Raw genomic sequence first — 18921 nt, 5'->3', positions numbered from 1 at the left:
TATTGGATTCTTAATACTCAGCAGTTCACAGTTAGAAGCCTTTTGGACCTCAAAGTGAAGCCCCCTTAAAGAGAAACACTACAGATAAGCAGAGAGAAGTCCATCTACTCTGTGAACGTGGGGACACGATCCTGAGCAGCACTCACAATGCTCATGGATTCACATGAGGTTTTAAGACCAAACAGATCAGATCTTAAACAAGCATTTTATGATTTTATGAGGTCATATTTATATAGAACTTGCTGATAAAATAATAATAAATGTATACAGATTGTTGTCATGGAGCGGCTAAACGTACCTGACCATTCTGGACGGGTCACACTCGGATCTGAAAGGCAGAAAGAGAAAAAAGGGTCAGAATGTTTAAACAGGGATGCTGCAGGGTGTCAGTTAGCAGAGGACATATACGTTTACATAAAATGCCTCAGTAGCCACCGTTACTGGACTCTGCAGCTATAGCACCCTGCTGCACACAGGTTTACAACCCACCACCACTAGGAGCTACACTTTTGAACAGATTAGATCTCTAGGAAAAGCTCAACAGTTTCTCCTGTAGGTATTAATAGACACATTTACTGGTGAGTATTCCTCTGGGTTGGCCTAAATTACTTTTTTGTTCCATTTTTAAAGCATTATTAATAAATGAAGGTGAAAAATAGACACAATTGTGGGATAACATCTTCCAAATGAAATTAAATGCTTCAGAAATGATTTATTTTAAAATAATAAATATATGGTAATTATTGGGCCACACTTACAAGGATATTAAGGTTGTCGGTTTAATAGGTCGCACAAAAGTTGTTGTTAATAAGCATGTCCTTTGACAGCAAAACAACACAAAGATGTGTTTTAGATTGTATTTAAATTCAGACACTTTTAAACGTCAACAATAAAAAGTGGTCTTCGAAACAGATCTAAAGTAAAACTGATTCCACAGTAAAAAAAAATGATTTTTTTGTGAGCAGAAAGGCAGGGTGAAATGTGCACCCTCTCAAGTCATGAACCACCAGTATATGACTCTATTTTGGGTTTCAATTTTGACTTTTTAACATGGGAATCAATGGAATGTAGTGTCTCCTGCCTCTAGTGGTCATATAAGGAACTGCAATATTTGTCACTGCCTGGACTTTTTTTTTATTGACAAAATTCAAAATTACGAAACATTTTTTTTACATTTGGGTTGCATTACATTGAAAACTTCCTGGTCAGTTTACATTGTGGTAACAGATTACGTGTATTAGGTTCAAATCAGATTCACATACTGATGACTAAAAAAGTATTCCTGCTTGACAGGTAAGGGTTTGTATTTGGGGGTTGAATTTGAACCAGAAATCAAATGAACTTTAAAAGTGCTGTATGTTGGTCGTTGACAATTTTTTGACAAAATTACAATAAAATTGCTTAATTCTTGAAAATATAGTCAAAAACCGTCTGTGTGATTGCCCCCTACAGGTTGAATATAGGTATTACAGTTGCATTTCATGATTGGTCAAACCATGAAGTCCCGTGTCATGATCTGCAGCTCCAGTAATGATAACAGTCCTGTTCTCCAGCCTCACCTCTCTGACTGGATTTTGACATTTTGGCTGTGGGCGGAGTCAGCCTCCATTTTTCCTGTTTGGTTACCCTTTAAGCTACGTTCACACCACTCTCAGCAACGTGCGTTCAAGCGACCAATTCTAATGAAAAGTCTAAGTAAACGAGTGTATGTGCGGATTTCGGGCTTCGACACTGAAAACCTTCTATGAAAAAGTCACTATGCAAGTTTATACAACTGTTATCAGGCTCTACATAAAAAAACATGAGGCCACTGAACGTTTGTTGAAAGTTAAACCAGGTCGACCAATCAGGGATTCCGATTTGGTATGGCCGTATGGATGGCGTTCTGTTTTTATTCATGAAACTGCCAACTGTTTGAAAATTGATCATGGAAGAGAAATTAATGTTTGCAGTTTGTACCTGGCCCGAATTCTATCACACCAAATCTTACATGTATCGCTTTTTGACTTAAAAAAAAAAAAAAAAAAAATGGCTGGAGCAAGATTCACCAGATTTGCACTGCTTTAATATTTCACACCAAGCCTCTTCCAACTGTTGGTGGCGGACATGCGTAAACAGTAGCAAAAGAAAAAGAAGAAGAAGCCCCTCCCTGCTTGTCCAGTGTGAACAACACACACAGCATAAGACTCTCTCCCTGTAGATTTATTTCAAATTATTCAGTCAGGAAGGTACAGAAAGATTCCCATGCCAGCTGAAAATTGTAATTTCTCCGGCGTGTTCCAAAGTCTGCCTTAGGGTATTATTCAACTATTTGGACATACCCATAATGCCTAGCCAGAAATGGAGTACCATTCTTTCCAGATGTCCAGAACACCTCAAAAGGGTTTTCTGTGTGTAGGAGGAGCTGATCTATTTTTATCTCCTCCAGGATGACTGAGGTTTGTATCCTATCTTTAAGAGACCCCAGCCACCTTGCAAAGGAAGCTTGTTATTACCACATGTGCCCATGATCTTTACTGCTCATTTGCAGCCCCTGATTATAACTGAGAGCAGGAATATAGATTGACTGGCAAATTGAAAGCTTTGCCTTCTAAATTCTTTCTGCTTCTTCTCCTCCTTTTAACCAGAAAGGGCAGCTACCTACTTGAATTTCCTTTTTTTTTTTTAAAGAGGTGAGGTTTCAGTGCCTAAATGACTTCAGGACCTATGCTGTCGAGGGTTATTGCCCCTGGTGGGGTATCCCACTGTTTCAGTGGGAAGGGTCAGATTTAACATATTACCAGGAAACTTCCTTTAGATGTGAACAGATTTTTTTTTTTAGAAGTTTCAGTTTCGCCATTATCAGATTTGCAGCAATTGTTTTTTCATGTAATGCAAGAAACCGTGCTGCACATAGCAGGGACCATACCCCTCACAGAAATAATATGTAGCCCATTCTACGAACCGTAGCCCAGAGGAACAATAAAGCAGCTGCATGGCTGCATCAGGGCGAATTTATGAGACGCCTTGTTGGCCCTTTCCACTTTTCTCATGGAGAAAACAATGAGGTAAAGGTGATACAGTAACTGACTCGGCCATTAGGCCTTCTAGCTTCCCTCTAGAAACACAAACTGCAGGAATTATTGGTTCTTTTTTAAATGTAAAGCCGTGCTTACCTGTGCTTATTTCTTCTTGACTCTTAAGTTTGGTAGATTTTTTTTTAACTACTTGGCTTTATTTTCATTCTAAATTAATAGCACAAAATATATGGCTTTGTCACATCTGGCAACCTTAGAAAACATCAAGACTAACTCGGAAGAAGTGTTTTTATCATGGTATTGTGGCATTTTTCAGATTATGGAGAAAAGTTGTAAAGAAAATTAAGGACATTAGTGCATTTCTGATTATTTTTTTATTCAAATTGCTAGAAATCAGGAGCATTCAATTTAAAAAAAAGTTTGTTTGTGGCTTAAAAAATACAACAGGCAAGTTGCTCCTCACCAACTCAGGCAAATTTCTAATGACCTACTGCCACTGCAGAAACAATGTCCAAGGAAACAACTGTTTTTTTTTAATAAAAAATGTCTAAAAATGACATAATCATAATTAGGGCTGCCATAATTACCCACAACAATGCCAACCAATAAAATAGTCAATGACTGATTTAATAGTCGATTAGTTTTTTTTTTTGTTTTAATCCAAAAACTACTGTGCGTCCTTTCTACTGCAGCATTTGCTGTCTTTGACATACATGCGCAGTAGTGCTAATCCAGGTCAGTAGTGATGTCACAGCAAGTTATAGAAAGACTTGGATACTATAACAACACACTAACAGAGCTTGACAGTGTAGGAAATATAAAAACATAAAAAATAAAGGACAAAAGTTTCCATTGCATAAGGTAGAATGATAACCCTGAAGAGGGATCATTGTCTAGCTAAGCTAAGCTAACAGTAGCACAAACAGACACTTATTAGATAAATGTTTTCTGTGCTTCCCTGCAACTTCTACCCCATCGGAGCAAAATTTCTCTGCTGAAAGGAACACTTGCTCTCAACAGAGATCAAGTCTTTCTACAAGACATGTAGAAATGCTAACTTTGCATGAGAAAGAGCATCGTACAATCTGGAGTTATAGAGTCAAAGTGTAGTGAAGTTGAATACAGTTGTGAGCGCTCAGCACCACAAAATGCACTTTTGTTGTATTTGAGTCAGTGAGACCAAAACTTAAAAACTTTATCTTTAATGAAAAATAAGCCTTATCATCCTAGTTGTATTTATTTTTGGTTAGCATATAGCTTAAACACTTCAAGTTAAATGATGGTTAAGATGTGCGTTCTACATCCCGCTTACGTTTGATCCAATTAGTCGACTAATCAGAACAATAATCGTGATTAATCGACTATTAAAATAATCGTTTGTGGCAGCCTTCATCACAATTTAAAGACAACTAGGTCGTCTTTTACAATAGATCAAAAAGATAATGAGACCTTAAATCAAAATTTGCTTTTTTAACTCCTACAGCGTCACATGCAGCCATGTACCCACTACAAACAAACATCCATTTCAATACCAAGTCTTCTTACGTCATGATAAGTTGTTTTACTGCGAGACTGCAGTGCTTTCAAACCTCTGCAAAAGACAGATGGCCTGTCTACTACATCTCCCACACTGTGATGTACCATTAGTCATTGATATTCATGTGGAACCTCACTTTGAGCCCTCTGAGATCCTGCCTGATATGTTGAAGTTTTCTTTTTAATTTTCACTGTTTAACAGCTGCAGTAAAGACAGAAAATGCTTAAAAAAATAAAATAAAAAAGAGAAAATTAAAGGAATTATTAATCTTCTTGCAAGATATGGATATACGTATTTTATAGTTGAGCAGAGACGCAGTTTAAAACAAATAAAAACTGTAGGCCATAAAAAGGAAAGAAAGGTCTAGTTATGATTTAGAAGGACTTCCAGCTCAAGGTTCCGACTTTTAAACTCAACTGTTATATTGTACTTAATTAAACTCAATAAAAAGATAGTTGGAAAAATAAAAATGAAAAATCAAGTACATTTGTGGTTTGTTTAGAGCACTAATTAACCCCCATTTCAGCCAACAAAAGAGATTTTCTTCCCTCATCACAACAGACTCTGCAATCCTTATGATGATGGACATTTGAATAGAAGTTAGAATCCAAGTTAAAACTGTTTTCCTCCCGCAGTGCATAGAAACACGGTCTACAGAGGCTCATTGAGGTGCATTCCCAAAGCCTTTTAAATAATGCATGAAAGGCCCAAATCCCATTGGAAGCATTATTTCCCATCTAGAATTCCACAAAAATGTGTGATTATTTTCTCCCACATAGACCCAAAAAGAAGCTAAATCTGCAGCTGCTGGTTTAAGACTTATTCTGCCTTTAAGCTTCAATCTCTCCTGCCATGTCAGAGACTTTGCCCTGTCCTTTATCTCCATGTTTTGTGTGCAGGTTAAAATCACGCTGCGCTTCAGATACCGAATCTGTTGCAACGAGGACAGTCTGTTTCCTGTTGTGAGGGTGGAGGAGAGGAGAGGGCACAGGCAGGGCAGAAAGCGCTGACTCAGGGTTTATCAATCTGCCTTTCTGCAGGAGTAAGTGCAACTGGACACGACTGCAGAAAATGCACCAGTTCGCTCGTTTAATCATAGCCTCCTGCACGCCTTCAAATGGAGCAGAACATCCTCTACTGTGCAGCTCTAAACCTCTCTTTTAATATGGATGCAGCATTTTTTTTTTTTTTTTTTAACTCTATGGTTTTGTTTTGCCTTCACATGCAGCGCTGTGCATCATAAAGGCTTGGACACATTCCTCTTAAAGCTGCTTTACTTTCTTCCTCGCCTCCTCCAGGAAACGCCTGGCCCAATGTAATTAGAAACTCATTATTTGTTTTTTTCCCTGCCAAAGACAAGAGTATGGATACACCCCAAAGAAATGACTTATAGCACTTCATCACTCCTACCTTCAATAAAGAAAAAAACTGGGCGACCGGAAAATTAAGGAAATGATTTGTGGGTTTATGCTTCCTTTTATTTCCATTCAATTGACCTTTTGAAGCCGATGACACACTAGCACGCACACGCTCCATTTCTATACGTTCTATATGTTGCTATGCTTTCTGATTACAGGGAAGTAACTTGATCCCCCCATCATCAGGGAGTGATTACTGCCCTCAAGACGAAAAGGGATCATTTTATATCATACCGTCTCTAACAAATCACCTTCAAATGACCACAGAGGAAAAGGGTTGCACACCATAAATAGAACAAGAAGTTCAAATATCAAAAGAAAGATCAAGAATTTTTCCCTAAAAATTGTAAATTTGTAAATTGTAATTTTTTTCTGCCTTTAAAAAAATGAGTCAACATTGAAAAATCAGCTCTAACCTCAGAAGGACCCCCCATCTGAAGTGCACTACACTCTTCTCCATAAAACAATCTAAAAAAAGCAAAAACTTTTATTTTTAAAAGCCTTTAAATAAAAACTGAACGACCATTTTCTATCCTCACAAGCAAATGAAATTTAATCAATAATGAAATCTCATCAACATTGTTTGTTGTTGACTTTACAAAGTCCTACACCAACTAGAATATTAAAAACTTCGGGTAATTTAAGCCACACCACTGTTTTAACTGACTAAAAGTTCATAGAAAAATAAAATAACAGAATAAAATCATACCACAAACCGAGTGGACCACAGAACACATCCTGATGTTTTTTTTTCTTTTACATTAATGTCACTATGAGTCCTTAGACTTAAAGGGGCCATAGCACGAAAATTCTACTTTTTGAGGTTTTAAGTGCATTTTACTGTTCATTCCTCACTATAAGGAACCCCAAATTGTATTTTGATTCGTTCATGCATTTAAAAGTAATCCTCTAAAAATCTGTGCTCAGCAGCCTTAACCTTTTAACAGCTCTAGTGTTTAGGCCTGCATTCTTTTTTACTACTGTAACTCTTGAACTGTTGATGCTCTTTATATAATTCCAATAAATTCTGAAACAGAGAAAAGCAGCATTGAACTGAAATGTATCTCTACAGTTATGAAGTATGAATGTAATCAACATGAATCAGCTGGTTCTGTCGCAGAGAAAAGCGGGTTTGGCCATTATGTAACACTTTACATCACATTTCAGTGTAAAGCGGATACAAAAAGCCACTTTACTCCTCATCCGAATCAGCGGATTCACGGCGATCGTATAAACGTACAAAGATTCACGGTATGTCAAAGAGCGTGTGTTATTTATGTGTCGCCAACGACATTGTTGGTGCTAAAAGGGTTAAAAACATTGTAAATTTAACATCTTAAAGTCAATTCCTAACAGTAAGTCAGTGCAAAGACAAAATCATGAGAGTTTCGTCTTCATGTCATTTGATTCTTGTTAAAAAACGTACCGCTGGACCTCCTGCAGGCATGAAAATCCACTGTGGCATTAAGTACCGACATAAAGGGCATCGCATTAGTCCAGACGGGTCAACATAAAAGCATTCATGACTCCCCTAGAACGTCTAAAAGATTAAGTCTAACGGCATGTGTGGGCTGAGGTTTTCATCTCACTTTTAAAAGATTTGAGGTACTTATCGTGCATTTCTTTGTCCACTTACACTCCTAACACCCTTTTATTCATGCCCAAGAGTTCAGGATAAATCAGCAATGAATTACGAGTATAAATGTGTCGGGGAATGCAGATCTAATGACTCAGCCCGGTTCTCTCCAGAGGTTTGCCTCTCGTGACTCTAACAAATTATTTATCTCGGTGGAGTTAGCGGTGCATGACTGTGTAAGTTCTACAAAATGAGGGTGTCAGTCTGTCGCAGACACACTTTCACAAACATGATGTTGGAAGTCGTGCAAAGCAGTCCAAAGGCTTTTCTTCACCCACTTTGATCTGGAATCATCTTCTCTGACACCGTGTGGACAGTCAATACATTATTTAGATAAATGCCGAGCAGAATGACAAGCACCAGTAAGGGGGACGGGACCTCAGAATGGATATCCTGACCCGGTGACTCATCATTATTGTTGTCAAGCTGGAGTTTGGCCAAGTTCATATTTCAATTCTGCTTGGAAAGCTGAATGCTGTGCCAAGTATTATTCTGTGTACAAAGTCAATAATAACTCATAAACAGATTTTTTTTTTTTTTAAATGGAGGGTTGGGTCTAGATTTGAATTATTTTTAAGAACTTGTGTGTGTCGCAATGTCTTGCTTCACCAGATCATTCAGAAACACAGTTCAGTGTATTTCACCATCTACTGCAGAGCTGTACCTAGATGACGCCCGCTTTTAACTTTACCTTCATCTGTTTGTGGCCCAGTTTGAAGGATATGAGTCCCGTATTATCCGGAGAGGGGAAAATAGAACTAAAACTTGAGGATCTGTATATTATTGTCTCAAATGAAAATAAGATAAGCATCACTCGCCCATGGACCTGCAGCAGTCGCGCCAACTACAACGGCGGGATCCTGAGTGGCAGTTTGCTACGCTGTCCACCGGGCGGGTAGCTAGCATAGCGTGTGCGATCGCTCCAGCGACCTGTCCAGGGTAAATCCTGCCTTTATACAACAGTAAGAGGACAGTCTCTGGTAACCCCGCCACCCCGCAGGTTAGGAAAATAGATGAAAGATTAAAGCTCAGGATGAAAATCCTCATTTCAAGCGGTCATAGTGGATATTTTTTCGCCCTTTGATCGAGTCAGTGAAAAATTCACGTGCCCAAAGTTAAGCCCCTGATTTGCGCCTGACGGCCAACTTCCGCCGCAGGACTTTAGATCACATCTGTACATTGACTATGCATTGACTTAATATTGAAACTGGATGAGTCGCGTCCAGAGTGAATGAACCATTACATGGACCTCAAACTTGAAAAAAAAATCAAATTTAAATAACAAAGGAGATGCAACTAAGGAGGAAGGAGCCAGAAAACCTGCTGGAAAACATACTTCTAAATTAACTGTTAATAAAAAGTCTAACTTGTTTTTTTTTTAAACTCTGCGTAATTTACACATATATTAATATATCTCCAAGTCATGTTATTTTTAATATTAATATTGGATATGAACAACCTAATTTAGCAACATCATCCTAAGCATTCTTTATGGAGGAACTAGAGGGGTCTTTAGAAATCCTTTTGGCTCTTGTTGATGATCAGAAATAAATTTTGATTGAAAAATAAAGGGAAAAATGTTACTATTTCAAAGTTAAGCATTTATTTAAAAAAAAAAAAAACATTTTAAAAGATGAATTGTTTAATCCCTGAATAAGAAAACTTGTGAATTAAAAAAAAGCATTCACACTAGTGAAACACTGCATGCCAAAAAAATAAATTTTTTGTTTGCAAAATCAAATCTTTTGTTGTTTTTTGGTTGCAAAAATGTTGAGCTTTTACAGCCTTTATGCTTGATACTCCGATTTAACACCATTGTTTTCAATGACATACGGTCATCTTTTGAATCTCATGTTTTCTTCTCAACTCAGAGCTTAGCTTTAGAAACGAGCCAAAAACCAGCCAATCAGTAACAAGTGCCATCATGCTGATTGGCTTGGGTTTCCTTTGATCAGATTGCCTTGTATTAGAGACGCTTCTCCACCTCCAACTTAAAAAAAAGAAAAAAAAAAAAAGACACATTTTGTATCCAAGACATGTTTTTTTTTTTGTATTTGGAGGTTAAGAAAAAATTTAAGGGGAAAATCAATTTATCCTGAAACTACGGTGGCCCTGAAGTGCAAATCACATCAACAAATCACAAAAGCATTTTAAAGACCACAACGACAATTAAAAAAGCTAAAATAACATTAAAGCTAATGATGGTTAAGAAGTGTGTTTTACATCTACTTAGCGCATGACCCGATTAGTCGACTAATCGAAAAAAATAATCGGTGATTAGTCGACTATTAAAATAATCGTTTGTGGTAGTAATACTGTCGATATGATTTGCATTTCAGGGCCGCTGTATGAAACAATTCCTAAAAATCAACCCTAATATAATGATTTGAATCTATGTAAAATATTTTGAGGGGGTTCCAGATTAAATAAGATACTTTGTAAATAATAATAATGATAAAAATAACTTTCACTGTTTCTTTTATGTGGCGTTTCATGTAATAAATATACAGTAGATTGTAAAAAAGAGGGAATCAGATAAGGATTATTGTAGAAGACAAATAAACAAAAAGTTAAAAATAAGCAAAACACAAAAGTGCAACAAAAACACAAAATTTTACAAATAGTTACTAGTTTGTCAAAATCATTCGCCATTTATTAAAATGTATTAAAGGCACAAAAAAGTCATGCTTAGTATTAAATATACTGTACTCCGATGAAACAGGTTATAGGATCTCATACATACATTTATTTCTACTCAAATCTCCATATTGGTCCATTTAAAGTTTAGATAGTATTTATAATGTTGAATAATTATTATCCAGAAAAAGGGATATTCATAAATATAAACAGGTTGATGCACACATTCTCTTCATAGTTTTTTTTCTTTTTTTGTTGTTGTTATTATTATTATCTAGTCAGAATTTAATAATAAAAAAAGACAACCAAACTTAAAATGAATGTTTTTCTGTATCCAGGTTGGGAAGTTTCATACTCAGAACTCTGCATTTTGTTATATTAATGGCACAAAAACGGCTCCACACTCGCGTTCCTCGATGGCACATCCAATTAGAACTCACAAACTCGTTCTTTCTGACCTAGAAGACCAGCTTCTCTCTTCCTGTCTCGCCTGTAGTTTTTCTGATACCATCCCAGAAAAACTTTAGGGGATTATTTTCCTGGCAACACTTCATTCATCCATGGACTCTGAAGCCTTCTCATTTCTGACGTCTGCATTTTCAGGCTTCTTTTTGCCTCAGCACAAAAAAGAATAAAACTGCTTCATTTTTATCCCACTTCCAAATCTCTTGTTCGTCCTGCAACGATACGCTACATTTGTGTTGTCTAAATTTAGCTTTAAATAACAAAAATGAGTCCGGGAGTTAAATACCAGAAGATCATGCCTTCATTTTGGCCGCGTAAACCTTGGATTTAGAAAAATTGGGGTCTGGAAAGAACAGATGGGATTCAGACATTAAAAGCAGGAGTGCAAGCGCACACATTTACAGTCCAACACCTCCATTAGTGGAAACAATCCCGACTGTTGACCTAAAAAGAAGTCACCGACTTCAGAGGAACTGCAGAGGTTATGTACAGAGCCACTGGACTGAACTGACTGAAAGACAACTGGTTCCCATTAAAGGTTCGGCTCAAATATTTGCTGTGAAAGACTCGGCCGGCTACGAGGAAATCCGTGCTGATGTCAATCTACGGTGACAGAACATTTGCAGCGAGCAGCAGCTCCTCATCTCTGTTTAGCTGTTGACTCAGCCCACACCGTGTCAGCTGTCTCCACACACAAACACGCATCCCGCACTCCCAACTTGGCAGAAAACGAGTGGCAACCTTTCAAGCGGCTCTCCACAGGTACTACGCTTCAAAGGGCCTTCGATTCTTTTGCTGCGTCAGCGGCTTCTGACAGCTGCGACGAGGATAATTGGTTGAACTGCAAAAACAACAAAAAAAGAAAAAACACACACACACCAGCCAGGCTGCCGTTGTACTTATGTTCTTCTTTAGGTGGAATTTTTTATGTTGATTAGTCCCTAATTATTTTAAGGACAGTGAAAAATAATAATAATAAAAATATATATATATATATATATATATATATATATATATATTTTAACATTACAGATGATTATATATTTATTTACAGCTGTACGAACAAAATCATCTAATATTGCTTTTGACAGATTATTAATGAAAGCTATTTTTATGTATCTGTTAGTACAAAAAGGAACAAAAAACAATTATCTACTAGCTTTTTTGTGATCTACAGATTTTTGTTGTCTGCCCACAGACAGCAACACACCAAAATTGTCTTTATTACTCCAAATAATCAACATTACTCTTCACTTATTCATATTTTTAAAAATAAATGACAAATATTACACCTCAACTGAACCTGGTCTCTTCTAAACTTTTAGGGAAAGTAAAGCTACGTTCACACTGGACTCGGCAACGCATGATCAAGCGACCATTTCTAATGAAAATTCTATGTAAACTCACGTATACACACATTTTCGGCTTCAAAACTCTCACCATTACCTGTAGCTAAGCAAGTTTTTAAGACCGTTTTCGGGCTATACAAACTAAACGCGTGGCTTTAGAATGCGGGCTGAAAGTTGACTGAGGTTGAACCATTGACGGTATAATTAATAGACATCTCAACCCCTCCCCTCTCGTACAATTACCTACTGTTTCCAAGAAGGTCAACATTCCATAGACTTCTGTTGAGAAATAGATTGTTATTTATCAGTCATTTTGTTTGTCAGAATAATCATTCTTGCTGATAAAATCATCCTAACATCTTCTTTCTAATTCTAAAGATATTTTTTCTTTATCTCAAGTTATTTAAGCTATAAACTGTCCAATCAGATGCCTCAGTAAAAGAGTGTGGCTCCCGCTGGCCCCACCTCCATCGTTTGATTGACAGATTCTCCCGAGTCGCATCAGTGGAAGGGGTGTGGACTTCAAACAAGCTCACTCATGATTAGCGACTGTAGTTCCTCTAAAAATGTGACTCAGACCGATTCGAATTCATCACTAAGGGTTTCAAAATGGCGGCAGCGCATCAGGAAGCTACGGTGTCTCTGGCCTGATTTTGCGAGGGCAGAAAGTAAGGTATTGACCAGCAGCATTAGCCCCAAACAGTTCCCCTGCTGTGTTGTTACAGCAGGACCTGTTAGTTTTCTTTGACTGTTATTTGTTCTTCTTCATTTGACATCTATGGGTGACATCAACACCTAACTTTGTCCAGTGATAATATATATGTCTATGAGCGACAATCGGTTTTCGGGCTATATACGTACAAAACGTGTGGCCTTGGAGCACATGCTGGAAGTCAATTGAGTTTGAACCTTAAATAATCACTGACTCAAAACTGGTAGTGACATTTGGGTGGCGCCCTTTTCCATTTATAGAAGTTCCAGCCACTAGAAAATTGATTATGAAGGAGAAATTCATCATTTTGGTTTGTGGCCGGACGGAATTTTATGACACCAAGTCTGTCATATATCAGAGTAGAGCGGGGAAAGAAAAATTTCACAAGATTTGCGCCACTCCAACAATTCACACCTACTGTAAGTACGCTTAGAAGTATTAGTTAGTGACAGTCCAGTGTGAACATCATATGCTAAGCCTGCGTTCAAGAATGCCAGATCACATCCCCATGCATGAAAGTCTCATAATAAACTTATGAAGGCCAAGTCTGTAAGATTTCCTCTCTTATAAAAACAAATCTTCGCTTATAGTTTTTTACACAAACAAGAACACAAAAGTCTCTGAATTAATTGAAGACATATTTCAAAGATTGCTCAACCTTAAAATAATGTTGCTCAAACATGCAAGTGTCCGACAAATACCATTAAGCATATAGAGTATATATGCTTTTTAATGCCATTTTACAATATTCAAAAATATATATTTATAGTTTCAGAGACGAATTTTCTAATATTTACTCAAAAAAATACTTTTCTTAAGTATGGCATAGATATCTTTTAAGGATATATACATTTACAGCTTTTAAAAATGTTCACAACCAAATTTTACTCAATAGACTACAGTGTTTTACCAGCTAATTACAAAAATAGGAATTAAATAAAGAAAGGCAAATATTGCACAGTTTGCACTTGAAATATGAGTCAGTTTAAGTGATAAAATAACTGAGCAGAAATCTCAGCAGAAAAATGATAAAAGTCAGAAATCTTTTGAAGCGGTTGACCCTAAAGGTCAACAGCCAGATGTTGTCTAAAACAGGTTTCCCACATGACCTGGACATAAAACGGATTGTAGGGAGCAGTGGATAACTCCTTTTCATTTTTAGTTTTTGTGTTATTATGTCAGGGTTTTCTTTAAACATATCAGCGAGTGCCACGTCTCGGCTGCACAGAAATCTGCCCTCGCCGGTTTTGCCAAAGGTGTACAGAAGATAAACAAAAGGCTTTCTGCAAACATTAAAGATCTGAAGCGTTTTCAAAAAGTGAAGTGAAGTGGATCCTTCTTTCCTTTAAAACAAAGTTTTTCCTTTCTAGTTTAGTCTGTAAGAATATTCATTCCACCTTCAATAGATTATGGTTCATTTATCTAATTATAAAGACAAATTTAGAGGCATTTTATAACCTCACAATTAAAATTCAAGTTACACTTTGGTGTAAGAATGTTAACATTTGACTTATACGCTGGTGAGCTGGCTCACTGACGGATATTGATGACTCCACCTCTAGGTTGGTAAATAAACCTGGTTGGTTCCTCTAAGGTGCTTGCTTGCTTTCATGGATGGAAACATGAGTAGCTCTCATTCTAGAATATCCCCGCCGGACTTTGTTTAACACTTTCTTCTGCTTTCGTAAAGGACTCACAGAAGGAAACCAAAGACTGAAGCGGACCAAACTGCCCAGGATTAGCACACAATGATAGAAAAAAATAATAATAATAAAGTTACTGTACTTCCTCCCTTCACCATGTTTATTCTTTTGGCAAGATACATTCACACCAACCAAGCAACCACTTTTAATCCAAAGTCTATGTAAACGTGTGTACATTTTCTGCAATCGTTTTTGGGCTCAATGTACAAAAAAAGTCATAGAAACTTTTAGGCTTCTGTGTTCAAAACTCTTGGGCCGAATACGAATTCTCCCCCTACGGCTTCACCCTACCCTTGCAATTGTAGGGACATTTGAAGGGATAGGAGCGTCTGATATAGTTTTTTTAAGGGGGCTAATCCTCGTGGCAGAGGGATGCAGAACCCTCCGTCACAAGAGTGAATTGCGATGCCGCGGGGGTGAAGCGTTTTTCTTCACGTGGGTGCGCTCTGAAGCACAGAAGTTTACATTTAAATGTAAGTAAGAGCTTTTTGGTCTGGCATGACTTTTCCAAGGTATAAAACTGATGTTATGTATTTCTGAGAGCTAGCAGTTCCAGGATAAAGTGATGATTGGCAACTATTGATGACATCATCGAGTTGGAGCAGCATCCGAATTTAAAAACACTATTTTTCTGTAACTCCCCTTTTGGAGGACTAAATATAGGGGTAGGGGAAGAATTCAGATTCGGCCTTGAATTGTTACGAAAATTTCTATGACAAAACACGTGCCTGATAAGTTAAAATCAGGTTAAACTTTGACCAATCAGGGACTCTGATTTGGTAGTGGCGTCAAGGGTTATAAGAAAATATCAATTCAGTGGAATATCGCGATACTTTGTTTGCCGTTACTTGTATCGATTTAAAATACTGCGAAGGCGATATTTAATCATTATTTAAAAGCAAACATGTAGTTCAGGGTTACTTTTGTTTTCTTTAAATGTTTCTTACATTATAAAAAAAAGCACCATGAACTTGCTTGAATAAAAGCAACTTGTATATGAGATAAAGTTCCAGTGCTTATTGTAAAATGTATTTTAAAATTTTACTTTTTGAAAATTATATTTATATTAAGATTATTATTAGGTCATAATTTAAACAAAATTGTAAAATATTGTCTTGGGATATATCGGGATATCATGGTATGTGTATCGCGATACGCATCATATCACCAGACTCTTGCCGATACACACCCCTAATGGTTTCTCTTTAATGTGCCAACTGGTTGTTGAAAAGTAAAAATGTATAATTAAAGAGAAATGAATAATTGTGTTTTGTGCCGGCCATAATTATATGACACCTCTACTTTCATATATCACAATAGAACTGATTGGAGCAACATTTGCAATATTTGCCCCGCTTTGACATTTTGCACCAAACCTCTTCCAACTATAGGTGGTGGATATGCGCTAGTAAAACAGAAAAATAAATTAATCCCCTCCGGGAAGTTCAAGAAACAAGCATTCTTGAACATCCGTCAAATGCCTGATTTGAATGTACATTTAGACAGACATGTTGCTTCTTTTTCAAGAGTTTTACTTCATCATTTTATGCTGTGTAGGCAGTTTATTTCACTCTCCATAAACTCGTATGTGTTCAACTCCTTTTGCCGACCCTGAAGTTACCCTAAAGTTAACAGAGACCCCACTGTTAACGGGACAAGGAACCTTTACACACCTTCAAACATAAACTTCTTATACAAAAAGCAAAGTTGCACAATTTCATCCCCTAAAGGCAAAACCTTTACAACCAGAGACACAAGTAATAATGGTCATTAAAGGCATGATCATTCCTTATCTTGCATCATTAACAGACAAAGGCCAACTGTAAATCTCTTCTGGAACGTCTGACTGGAAGAAAACAGGGTCAGCCAGTGGCTGGCTCTCCTCCAGCAGGACTGCCGCCACACTAAGACGTGGGCAGAAAAAAGTTTATTACAGATGAATGCAGCCTGCAGCTGATTCTGAGAGCAAGTTGCAAATTGTCTTTCGACATTGCTTAAGATTTATAGGTGAGTATGAATGCAAATCATCCCTGCGCAGACACTAATCTAGCAGGAGTATTTCATTAGAAAGCCTTTGCTGAAGAGAGGGAGCCTGTGCGCTCATAAATCTGGTTTGGCACACTGATTGTTCAGCAGATCTCTGGCTAAAAGAGCGGACTTGCACCAGCCTCCACAACCAGCTTACTCTGACTGTGCTGTTGAGGGGTCCCAAACACACGCTGAAGCACTTACACTGGCTGATGAACTATTCACAGATTTGCCAATCTCCAACCCACAGGCTTCATTTAGGGGCAGACACGGTCACAACGACAAATTAGAAAAACGAGGCAGAAACGCCAAGAAATAATAATTACAACGAGGAAACTGAAAATAAAACTACAAAACATATTAGGGAGATGGAAGCAGGAGCCAAAAACCAGCAACCGCAAACAAGCCTCATAAAAGACTTCTGCAGAATTACTCATCTAACTGTCAACTCTAATAACTGCTTTCAGAGTCAAGCTGTGTTCATTTGTGTTATTACAAAATAAAGTAAACTCGACAAGAACAGAACACCTACAAGAATGTATGACAATCAAAAAAAAATTACACTTCTTTGCTTCTCAAAAAAATGTCAAAAATCCTTCTGTAAGTTTTTATCTAAAAATACAAACTATAAAAAAAAAGCTTTTTAAACATTTAGTAAGTCAAAGATTTTTTAAAGAACTACTCCAAAGTGTGTTGTGATGTTTTTAACATGTTCTTGTGGTATTTTTTTTTATTAATGGAAGACATACATTAAAAGGGGCTTTCAGAGTAAACTATATAAATATATATGATCATATATTTCCTTTGGAACACTAAAAAAAATATTTATGATTACAAATCATTTTGTGGACTTTTTTCAAATAAAATGACTCGATCTCTGAGGCACCCCCTTTCGCTCCTTGTCGGTCCTGCCCATTTCATCGATGTCATCGTAGAGCTGGTGTTCCTCCGCATGCCTGCGCATGCAAAAAAACAACCTCCGAACTTTGGATATGGGTATTTTGGAGCTTTACACTCTTGACCCACAGTCCGATCCGGAATTTGAAGTGCACAAGGAACCACAGCGACCCCAAAAACGTCAGCAGGCCGCTTTGCTGATGATCTTCGTAAGCTCCCCAGAGAAAGTGGGTGTGGGTTTATGTAAGACTGGGGGCGGTGCTGGCAGCACAGACTCTCCCTGAAAGGGACTGTCTCATTCTTGTGAATCGGGGGAGCAGATGAGTGCATTTGTTACGAAGAAAAAACGGTCCCAGCGTCGCTGCATTTCAATGCATCCACTTTTAGACAAATAGATCCATGGACGTCTTCGTTTTCCTCGTCTGAGCTGCCATCTGGCTCAAAACTGTACACTTGGGTATCTCCATTTTTGCTGCACTGGTAATGCTGTTTGCTAGCGGGAGTGAGTGTAAACAAAGGGATGATGGGAAATAAGCAGAGGATTACTTTTGCACCAACAGTCCCACCCACAACTCAGAGGTACATTTTTAGTAAACTCCTGTAGAATATATGTCCCAACAACACAAGTGTTTTGAGGCTAAAAACAGTATAATCATAATTAAAAGTCAACTGGGAACACTTTTACAATATTTATAGATGATTGGAGTAAGACAAAATTCAACATTACACAACAGTATTACGGTTTACCTCCAACAGCTTCTCTGTAAAGCAGTGACAGCGCCTGCAATTCCACTGACTCACGACATAACCCAACTCTACCTCTGGGTTTGTCAACAAGGTAAGGCTACAGGCTGTTGTGCTTCTCATGAGGCATCACAAGCTGAAAGATATTTCACCATCAAAGTGCTGCTGCATTCATCCTTGTATATCTATATAAACGAATGGACAAGTGAAGTTACAACTGTAGATCTAATCACAGAACTGTTGCTCGCTGCTGTACTGCTCCCCTGTGGTCTGCTTGGCTTTCACAATCCGAGGTTTCACTGTCATAGTCGCACTAAAAAACATCGCAAATGTAGATTTTGACCTTTAGAGCATGTTTATTGCAAAAATATACAATTTTATCAGTATATTTAGCATAAAACCCCCCAAAACCATGACATTTCTTCTGTAACTTGACAGGCTTGAATGAATTGGCTTCATGGGATTGATTAATGACTGATTAGTTTCTCTACGTTGACCGTAAGAGACACATTTGGAGCATGCCTATAAACATGGACGAAAAATCTCCAATGTCACCCATAGAAGCCTGAACAGAAAAAAAAGTGAAGACTGAAGTGGTATGAGGGCTCCGCCCAATCAAACAATGTGCCAAAATTGCAAACTGGTGGTGGGGGACAAAGAAAAGTCAGAGATGTGTCGACTCCACCCACCTGACCCAGACAAATCTATCTTTTCCAAACCCGCTTTATCTCTTTCAGGGGATTGTAGAGTCAATTCCAGCAACTGTCAGATGAAGGCG

General features: G+C 37.7%; 1 protein-coding gene across 3 annotated transcripts in view; it reads right to left on the bottom strand.

Moving 5' to 3' along the window:
- The window catches only part of LOC112158990 (IQ motif and SEC7 domain-containing protein 1), a 112538-nt gene that overhangs the window by 84936 nt on the left and 8681 nt on the right, over positions 1-18921 (bottom strand). For all 3 annotated transcript variants that reach the window (XM_024292725.2, XM_024292731.2, XM_024292733.2), the window contains exon 2: positions 299-328. In XM_024292725.2, coding sequence (XP_024148493.1) covers positions 299-328 — 30 coding nt within the window. The remainder of the gene's footprint in view (positions 1-298; positions 329-18921) is intronic.

The sequence above is a fragment of the Oryzias melastigma genome, linkage group LG7 (assembly GCF_002922805.2).
Source record: "Oryzias melastigma strain HK-1 linkage group LG7, ASM292280v2, whole genome shotgun sequence".
Classification (NCBI taxonomy): domain Eukaryota; kingdom Metazoa; phylum Chordata; class Actinopteri; order Beloniformes; family Adrianichthyidae; genus Oryzias; species Oryzias melastigma.
The sequence above is the reverse complement of the archived record's forward strand: the minus strand, read 5'-3'. Positions and strand labels throughout refer to the sequence as shown.